Genomic DNA, 10,028 nt, shown 5'->3' with positions numbered 1-10,028 from the left:
AAAGCCCTTGAAGGATGTATTTATTACAGGAAGAAATTTTTGTCCCAGGAAAGCGTCTTTATTTTCCTTCCTTGAAATCTGAATGAGAGAACAGGAAACAAACTAAGATCTTTTTTCCTACCTCCTTCCTTCACCATGCATAACCAACTTTATTATTCAATTAGATCTTTTCATTTATTTTATATGTCTTTTCATTTCATTTATATACAAACTAGATTCTTTGAGAAAGAGGAGACAGGGACAAAGGACAAAGAAGTGTAGGGCTAGGTGGACATTAAGGTAGGGCAGCTGTGGGTAGGGATGGGCTCCAAAATTCAGTGGGAACCCTTCATTATGTATTCCCTAGAGTTGGGTGATGTAGCATCCCTGAACACTGACCACACAGCTTAGGGGACAATCTGTTCACCAGAGGCTGTGGCCAAGGAGGGTAGGGTATTCAAAGGGTACTTAGGGAGGGCAGAGTTTGGGAATGATGTGTGCAAGGCATCAGATGGTCACACTGTTCTCTACCATGCTGGGTCGAAGATACTCATAGGGCAGGTCCAGGCCTGCATTCCGGACCTCAATCTCCTTGTCCAGGGCAGCCAACTCCTCCTGGAATTGCTTCAGCACAGCTTGAGGCCCAGGGTCAGAGAAATAGTTTTCTTTGTGCTGCCCCAAGGCCACCTGACAGGGGAGAACAAAAAGGCTCAGCCCGTGGACCCCGCAGCCAAGAACACTGCTCCTTCTCCCCTAGGGTGTAGGCATCCATCTCGAACCATGACAGGCTGGCGTCGGCCAAGGAATTTTATGAAGGTCTTCTGTGTTCGGGCCTCGTGCAGACCGGGCAGTGCGTCTACTATATCCTTCTCTGTCACATCCTTGGAGATGGGCGGAGGCTTCCGCATGGTGCATGGACCATTCGGAATCCAGGAGTACCAGTCCAGCTGCAGGTGGGAGAGCCTCTCAGAAACCCAGGCTGATGACTCAGGCGTTTGGTCCCTTATCTTCTACCTCCCGGGAGCCCCAGGGGGCAAGGATCACAACAGGTTACCTGGCCGTGGTGGGTGGAAGCGTGCTGACCAGTGCACGTGAAGATGCACGTGGTGATGAAGTGGCAGAGCTGAGCTCGGGACTCTAAGGAGATGGGGAACCTGTGTGGGGTAAGAGTTTGAGGCTTTGAGACCAGGACAGGAGACAGTTGATCTCAGGCAGTGAAAGATATCTGGGGATATGGAAAAAGAATTCCTGTGTGTGGTTGTGCCTCTAGTACACACATAGTGTGTATTGACATGTTTATGGGCTTGGATGAACATTGGCATTAGGGAGAAAGGGTAGGAAGAGGTGAGGGAAATGTATTTGGTTCTAGAGGAATCTCTTAGCAAGTTGCATAAGGATGGGGAATGCTATATGAGAAGATGAGAAAGGAAAGGGGCTGGGGAATCGGGAGTGACTAGAATTAGAATTTCTGGAGGAAGCTCTGAGTGTAGGGTGTCTTAAATATTTTTTTTTGGCTTTAAACTTTTTTTTTCTTTTGCACTGAGATATGGCCAGTTAACAAGCTTGTGAGTTTCAGGTGAACAGCAAAGGGATTCAGTGGTACATATACATGTATCCATTTCCCCCCAAACTCCCCTAGGGTGACTTACAGTATTGTGAAAAGGTGTGGATTGTTGACAGGGTCAGTGGGGAGGGATCTGGGCCTTACCCCCGGTCCTGGGCCCCCTGCAGTCCAGTTTCAGTGATCTCTCTACACCAGGCCTGCAGTTCTGGATCATCTTTCACAGCTCCATCACTCTTGTAGAAAAGACTGACCATCTTCTCTACGTACCTGCTCCCCAGGGAAGAAGACACTGGGTCTCAGATGGCCAGCCTAGGACCTTCTGGATCTGCAGTCCCCCTTGTTCTCACCAGGGGGCCCACAGGGTCTTCCCTGTCGGTGTGGCTCTCACCGGCTGATGGCTTCCCAGAGCCTGAGCGCATCTTGGCCATAGAGAGAAGACTTCACATCCAGGAGCCCACGGTCTGCCAGGTCATCAGGAGGGCAGAAGGAGCGATACGTCAGACCAGCTGTGGCTCTCTGGAGAATGTCTACGTGGCCGCCACTCCCAGTGCTCACCACCTGAGGGCAACCCACAGCAGATAAATTAGTGTTTGCCATGTCAGCTGAGGGCTTACCTGGTGGCTCAGAGCATATAGAATCTGCCTGCAATGTGGGAGACCTGGATTTGATCCCTGGGTTGGGAAGATCCCCTGGAGAAGAACATGGCAACCCTCTTCAGTATTCTTGCCTGGAGAATTCCATGGACAGAGGAGCCTGGAGGGCTACAGTCCATGGGGATGCAAAGAGCAGGACATGACTGAGTGACTAAGCACACAGCACATGTCAGCTGCGGGGGATGGCATTCAGGGTGAGGAGATTCAAGCCCAGTGGCCCTACTCAGGTCCCTTTATGAAGGAAGCTACTCAGGTGTGAGGCAGATCAGGGCCGGCCTTTGGTAGAGGACACAGAGCTTCAGGGAGGAATGGGAAAGTGAATTTCTTCATCCTTGTACCCTCCTCCCTCTTTACCCATCCCTCTCCATACCAGATCAGAAATTCCCCATTCAGAGACAAGATTACTCCGGGCCAGCACGTTGATCTCCATGGTGTAGCGAAAGTGTGGAATCAGGAGCTGATATGGAAGAAAAAATTAGGACACAGTCAAATAAGAGGGGTCCCAGGACCCATGAGTGGAAAGGAGATTAGAGGACCAGAGAGAGGAAATAAACAGGGGAGAGGATGGGTCTTCATGAAAAGAAGAGCGTGCCTGTTGGATTGTATTGGGTCAGGTTAAGATTTGGAAGAGGGAAGATGAGAAACTGTCTTCTTGGGGTCACCCAAGGTCAAAGGTTTTAGGAGTTCACTTATTTGCACAGTTTCATGTAATATATAAGAATTTTAGGAGTCCTTTGTCTCACATCACAAAAAACTAGAAAGTTTCCTACAAGTGAAATTCTGTCTTATACCTGTGTCTTATTCCTGTCAGTAAAGTATCTCTACTGGTTTCCAATGCAAACTCTTCACCTCCTCTTTGCCTTCCCTAGGATGTCACGCCTGCTCGTTCTCTCTCTCACTCGGTATTTGATACTCTAAAGAAGAAAACCCCTTGGCTTAAACTTAAACCACTCTCTAGCAGCATCCTCATTGCTTGCTTCCCCTTTCATAGCAAGTCTTCTTTTTAAAAACACTTTTTATTTTATACTGGAGTATAGTTGATTAATAAAGCATTAGTTTCAGGCGCACAACAAAGTGGTTCAGTTGTACATGCACATGTATCTATTCTTTTTCAAAATCTTTTCCCATTTAGGTTGTTACATAATAATGAACAGAGTTCCCTGTGCTATACAGTAGGTCTTTGTTGATTGTCCATCTTCTTTTGTTGTTTGCTTTGTGTTAAATTAATTTGTGTCTTTTAATTGGAGGCTAATTACTTTACCGTATTGTGGTGGTTTTTGCCACACATCGACATGAATCAGCCACAGGGTGCACGTGTCCCCCCATCCTGAACCCCCTCCCACCTCCCTCCCCACCTCATCCCTCTGGGCTGTCCCACAGCACCAGCTTTGAGTGCCCTGCTTCATGCATCAAACTTGCACTGGTCACCTGTTTTACATATGGTAATATACATAGCTCAATGTGATTTTCTCAAATTGTGCCGTCCTCTTCTTTTCCCACATAGTCCAAAAGTCTGTTCTTTACATCTGTGTCTCTTTTGCTGTCTCGCATATAGGGTCATCATTACCATCTTCCTAAATTCCATATATATGCATTAATAATATACTGTATTGGTGTTTCTCTTTCTGACTTACTTCACTCTGTATAATAGGCTCCAGTTTCATCCACCTCATTAGAACTGACTCAAATGCGTTCTTTTTTTATAGCTGAGTAATATTCCATTGTGTCTATGTACCACAACTTCCTTATCCATTCATCTGCCAATGGACACCTTTAATATAGCAGTGTGCACATGTCAATCCCAAACTCCCTAACCATTCCTTCCCCCCTCCCCTGCCCCGGTAACCATAAGTTCGTTCTGTCAGTCTGTACATCTGCTTCTCATAGCAAGTCTTAAAGGAGTCACCTAGTATTGTCTCTACTTGCCCACATGATATTTTTCTGCTCAGCCCACACTGATCAGGCTTCTGCCACCTCCACTCCCCTGAGATAGGATTAACCAGTGGATTAACCAATGACTTCCCTATCAACAAATCCAAATGTCACTTCTCTGTTTGTAACTGTTTGCTTCTCAACAGCATGTGACACAGTCACACCTCTCTCTTGAAACACTTTTTCCTTTCGGCTGCCCTGGTATCACATTTCTTGTTTCCTTCCTCAGTAGAGAGCTCTCCTCTTGCTCCTTCTCTTACTTAATTACCTCCTTTCAATTTATAAGGGTTGTGACACCTTAGAGTTATATCTGGGCCAAATTCTCTGCTGTAGCCACAAACCCTAGACAGCTTCATCTAGTCTTCATAATGACTTTAGATATGTCTGTTTTCTGATAACTTTAAAATCTATACCTTCAGCCACACTTGCCTTCTAAGATGGCCCACGCTCTGTGGAGTGTGTTTCTTTCAAAATAAATCCACTTCTTACCTAAAAAAAAATACATAAAGAAATCTATATCTTTAATCCTGACCCATTCCAAGAACTCCAGGCTCATATGTCTAACTGCCTTCCTGACTTTTTCTTTACTTTTTTTTTTTTTTTTTTTTGCCACACCACATGACTTGTGGGATTTCAGTTTCCCAACCAAGGAATGAACTCAGGCCTTGGCAGTATAAGCTTGAATCCTAACCACTAGGCCACCAGGGAACTCCCTTTCCTGACATTTCAAGCAGAGCTCTTGATTCTTCTCCCCACCAAGTAACAGGGCTTTCCCCCTCATCTTCTCCCACCTCCCTTTCCTCCTACCCAGCACTTCGATCACTCACACCCTTCTCTCCAGTCACACCTGATATCAGTCATCATCCATGGACCTCCACAGATCTCTCTGACTGGAATGTCCCGCCCCTTACTATCCAACTGACAACATCCTCAGCCCCAATTTCAATTTCTTTGTAAAACCCATTCTCACTCTTTCTTTAATCCTAGGCATTTCCATAGCACTGTGTACATGTGTGTCTGTGTAAACTGAGATTGCTACTAAACATGCCACAAGCTCATGTGTAAACATCTCCAGAGTCTAGGAGTGTGAAATCTGAAGGGCAGTCAGATGCAGAATTAAGAGATGCTGAAAGGTGGCGCCAGTGATAAAGAACCTGCCTGCCAATGCAGGAGGCATAAGAGAAGCAGGTTCTATCCCCGGGTCGGGAAGATCCCCTGGAGGTGGAAATGGCAACCCACTCCAGTATTCTTGCCTGGAGAATCACCTGGACAGAGGAGCCTGGTGGGCTACAGTCCATAGGATCTCACAGAGTTGGACATGTCTGAAGCGACTTAGCACGCACGCACGAAATACCTTGTAGATAGGATGCAGGCTGGGCAGGCTCCTCATGGTGGCCACAGAAATAACCTCAGCTATCAGGTGGCCCCTCAGCAGGTGTGACTGTAGCTGGTGCAGCTGGAAATCAGAGCTCCGGACCCAGGTCTTGGCAAGGAGCCAGGCCATGGGGGGATCTGAAGGCAGGAACAACACAGGTGGGGGGCATCCATTCTGAGGTGGCTGGAGCTAGAGCAGGAGAGAGAGTTGAGGGCTAAGGACCTGGGTGTCCAAGTCCCTAAGGAAGATCAATGACTGGGGGCAGGACACCTGGGTCCTCTCACCTGGATGACCATAGGTAAGAGTCTTCCATCGGGCTGGAGCTTCAGCATGACCAGAGGGGCTGCTACATTCTGTTGCTTAAAAATGATGACATTAGGCTTGACCCCATCCAGCAGGGAGAAGTCAGCTTCAAACAGAGATCCAGTCTAGGGGGTGGGGAGCAGGGATAGATAAAGGGGTTGAGGTTAGTTCTGGACCTGACCTGCCCTTCTCTCATTGGTCAGGCTGATTCCTTTCCCTATCCATCAAGTCTTTTACTTAAATGCCAATCACTTCTCCCATAACCAAAGCCCTAAACGCACAGTTTCCATGTCCAGTATCTTTCATCAGAGTTGGAGCTCTCCGATGTGAATTTTGTGGTTTTCCTTCTACCCCCTTAGCCCACAACAAAACTCTTCCCTTATCACCCTCCTTCAGGCTTTAGCCAAATGTGGCACATTTCTTTGATCTGAATTCCCCTCCCCCCAAAAACATAGCCCAAACTGTCTCTAGGGCTTTGTTTAGTCTCCCTTGCTATTTCCCTCCAAAAGTTTGGGCTCTTCCCTAAGGCTGAGAAATAGCTAATGAAGAAAGAAGAGATGAAAATGGAGATGGAAAGAAGAGTTAGCAGAAGGAGATAACAGGAGTTGGTGTAGATCAGTGGGTCTCAACCCAAGATGTTACCCCCTAGAAGATATTTGGCAATGCCTGAAGACAACTGGGGGATGCTGCTGGCAGCTAGTGGGTTGTAGCCAGAGATGCCACTAAGCATTCTACAATGCACAGGACAGCCTCCCAGAACAGAGTTATCTGACCCAAAAATATCAGCGCCAAAGTTGAGAAACCCTGAAGTATAGATGGAGGAGGGTGTAGATTAAACAGGTGCCGATGGAGGAAATGAGGGAAGGGGAAGAGAAGAATGAGGCAAAGAGAAGGAGACTGGAATGACGGCTGGGTGATGGGTGAGCAGATGAAGCACAGCACCTGGAGTTCTTTCTCCAGCTGTGTCTTCAAGTCTCCCATTTCCGGAGGCAGCACCAACTGTGATGGGAGACTCGTGGAGCGTCTCAGGAGCATAGGGTTTGCCCCGTTGAGGAACTGGTACCCAAATAGGGCATCATCCTTCCAGGAATTGCAGACCCGCTCTAGGGACAACAGATGGGAGGATGCTGTGAGCTCCGAGCTCCTGATGTCACAGCCCTATTACTCCCTGACCCTCTCCCCTCTCCTTTCAGATCCCTGAGTTAGAAATATGTGGGTAGATCTGGGGAGGTTAAGGTAACTGACCAGCCAGAGGAGTTTTTCCTCGTGGGAATACTTTACTGAAGTCTTCCAGTCTTCTTACAGAATTTGTGAGATCTAATGTCCCCTTTAAGGCCAGGTCCTTCAACCTGTGCAGAGAAGGCAAGTGCAAGAAGTTCAGGAAAGAATCCCACCTTGCATCCTGGGATGAAGATGTCAGCCTTAACCTGGCACTCAAGAGTTGAACCATAAAGAAGGCTGAATGCCGAAGAACTGATGCTCTCGAATTGTGGTGCTGGGGAAGACTCAAGGGTCCCTTGGACATCAAGGAGATCAAACCAGTCCGTCTTAAAGGAAATCAACCCTGAATATTCATTGGAAGGACTGATGCTGAAGCTGAAGCTCTAGTACTTTGGCCACCTGATGCAAAGAACTGACTCATTGGAAAAGACCCTGATGCTGGGAAGGACTGGGGGCAGGAGAGGAAGAGGGTGACAGAGGATGAGATGTTTGGATGGCATCATCAACTCAGTGGACAAAAGTTTGGGCAAACTCGGGAAATTAATCAAGGACAGGGACTCCTCATGTGCTACATACAGTCCATGGGGTCGCAAAGAGTTGGACATGACTTAGCAACTGAACAGCAACAACCTGGCACTCACACTTTTGCCAGAGAGAGACTGAAGTCTAAATCCTTATCTTCAAGAAATCTCTCGTTTCTGGGAAGATCCCATTGTGAATTCCCTGCTATAGGCAGGATTAATCCCTCTTTCCAGAAACCCCATCTGGAGGAAGAAGATGGAATTGGTATAAGTAGGGTGGTGGGTTTCTTAGGATCTGTTAGGGATCAAAGACTCCCTGGGGCTCACCGGTACACCTTCCTTCTTTCCTCAAGCTCTTGCTCCCGATGTTTCTTAAACTGGTTCTGGGGATCATCCCTCACGGTCCGGGCTGGGGAAGGGGTCGCAATAGAACAGGGTCTCCATTAACATAGCTTAGTTCTCGGACCCCTTCCACAACTGAGCTGCTCAGCCCCATCCTTTCCCTTCTCCCTTTCCCTCCATCTCTCTTCTTTCCCTCTTATATCAGAACATCCAGCCCACCAGGTGCCGCCTCCTGTTTTCCCACTGCTCTCACCGGTGCCCTCGGGCAAGCAGATGATCTCGTTGCCCTGCACCCAGCGGTAGCAGGGGAAAAAGGCCTCGCCTTGGGTGCCGGGACCCTGGACCGCGATCCACTTGCAGAACCAGTCGAAACCCACCAAGCTTTTGTGCTTGCGCAGCTTCACCAGCAGGAGGCGCTCCAGACATAGGGAGACTTCGACCTCGAGCTGCACCTGCTGCAGCACAGGACGCGCTCAGACATGGGGTGCAGGGTTCTCGGAGAGGGCGGGTCAGAGAACCCTCCGAGAAGCCAGGCTTCTCTTTCCCCTCCCACCGCTCCCCGAAAGAGACCTGAATCCGGGTTGGAGGCGAGGAAGAACAAGCCACTCCGAGGGGAACTCAGGCCGGCAGGCGTCTCCTTTTCTCTGCCCCTCCACCCGGGCAAGTAAGTGCAGCGCTTCTCTCCCAGACCTCTCGCCTTCTCTTTTGCTACCTGGCACCCCACCCGTGCCCGATCTCTTTCCCCAGATGCCCAGGGGTCCCTCGCTGCCGAGGCCCCAGTGCCCGCCATGTGCGCCCCTCCGCGACCGCCGCAGTCACCACCTTCTCCACTAACCCCGGTGCGTATCGGCCGCAGTATCTTCGCCAGGTCCTTCTCCCCGTGCTCGCCCACCAGCCACAGCTGCACCACGTTGCTGGAGCCAGCCAAGAGCGAGTCTCCAGTGGCGACGCGAATCCTGTATTTGCCCATCTTGCCTGGACTTGGACCTGGGGTGGGGGACCTGAAGGAAAATAAGCCTTTTATGGGAATCTGAGGCCCAGCCCCGGAGGAAACCACGCCCAGACCACTGTCTCTGTAGTGTCTGGTTTCAGGGTCCCCACCTAACACCCACTGGTTCGTCTCGCCCTCACATGTGCAGGTCCCTGTCTTGTCAGCTGCTCTGTGTCCGCAGGGTTTCTCACAGAAGCTCAGGCAGGTGCGCAAAAGAGAGCAAAACGCACCCACCCTTCCGCATTTGGCAAGCACTTCGTGATGCTAATTCCACTCCCAGCTAGGAGTTGAACACACACACCAGCTTGCGGATGATGACAGCTGAACAGTGCCATCACTGTTTGCCTGTCATGCCCACCCAATTTTGGTGAATAAATAGCAACAGGCAAGAGAGATAAGGAGGGGGGTGGGACCATTTGAAGTGTGGGGGTGTTTTCAATGAAGACTGAGTTAACCATTTTGGCATTTTTTCGAGGATGAGATAATACCAGACAGGTGAAACAGAGGAGTTTGTTGTCCAGACTCCTCAACCAAGAGGAGAGAGTTTGGAATTCCCCTTCAAGTCCAGTCCTGAAGCTTCCTTTGGGCTTCCCCTGAAATGAGCTCCTTGGGGCCAGCACCATGGATGGAGCACCAGTAATGTACCCGGTCAACACGCTCCCTTTGCATCCAGTTTTCCACGCCACCCCCCACCCCTCCTAATCTTGGCTCTCCGAAGCCTCTTTAGAGACCACTGCTGTCCCAGGTACAAATCCCTTCCAGATTCCTTCTTTGGATGTTCATTTCTACCCACCCGTCTAAGGTACTTCATCTCTCCAGTCCACTTGCCTCTTCCCTGGACGTCCTGTTCCATTGTGAACAAAAATGTTTTGAATCCACTTTTTGCTTTTAAGCTTCTATCTCCTCTGCTGCAATAGTTAATCGAATAGTTGGATCAAGTGAGAATCAAAAAATATACAGACATATGTAAACATTTTTAGATGAAATCATAAATGTATAGCTACTGGTGAGCTTCCCCCATAGGTCAGTTGGTAAGGAAACTGCCTGCAATGCAGGAGACCCCAGTTTGATTCTTGGGTTGGGAAGATCCCCTGGAGAAGGGATGAGCTACCCACTCCAGTATTCTTGGGCTTCCCTTGTGGCTCAG

At 49.0% G+C, this 10,028-nt stretch overlaps 1 protein-coding gene across 1 annotated transcript; it reads right to left on the bottom strand.

Moving 5' to 3' along the window:
• Positions 1–486: 486 nt before the first annotated feature.
• LOC128065118 (polyunsaturated fatty acid (12S)/(13S)-lipoxygenase, epidermal-type-like) lies at positions 487–9,216 on the bottom strand. The gene is made up of 15 exons (XM_052658238.1): positions 9,116–9,216; positions 8,726–8,891; positions 8,144–8,345; positions 7,876–7,957; positions 7,669–7,791; positions 7,052–7,155; positions 6,749–6,909; positions 5,788–5,931; positions 5,483–5,692; positions 2,567–2,653; positions 1,932–2,101; positions 1,688–1,810; positions 1,034–1,133; positions 759–926; positions 487–666 (listed from the first exon to the last, which is right to left on the bottom strand). Exons 1-15 carry the CDS (start codon positions 9,214–9,216, stop codon positions 487–489), a joined length of 2,121 nt encoding a protein of 706 aa, XP_052514198.1.
• Between the last annotated feature and the right edge of the window lie 812 nt (positions 9,217–10,028).

Source organism: Budorcas taxicolor, chromosome 19, assembly GCF_023091745.1.
Source record: "Budorcas taxicolor isolate Tak-1 chromosome 19, Takin1.1, whole genome shotgun sequence".
Lineage (NCBI taxonomy): Eukaryota > Metazoa > Chordata > Mammalia > Artiodactyla > Bovidae > Budorcas > Budorcas taxicolor.
The sequence above is the reverse complement of the archived record's forward strand: the minus strand, read 5'-3'. Positions and strand labels throughout refer to the sequence as shown.

Coding starts and splice junctions, on each gene's coding strand:
- LOC128065118 (XM_052658238.1), bottom strand. CDS start 9,216: ATGGCACTGTTCAGCTGTCATCATCCGCAAGCTGGTGTGTGTGTTCAA. Junction 8,892..9,115: donor TGCTTGCCAAATGCGGAAGG/GTGGGTGCGTTT, acceptor ATTTTCCTTCAG/GTCCCCCACCCCAGGTCCAA. Junction 2,102..2,566: donor AATGGGGAATTTCTGATCTG/GTATGGAGAGGG, acceptor GGTTGCCCTCAG/GTGGTGAGCACTGGGAGTGG.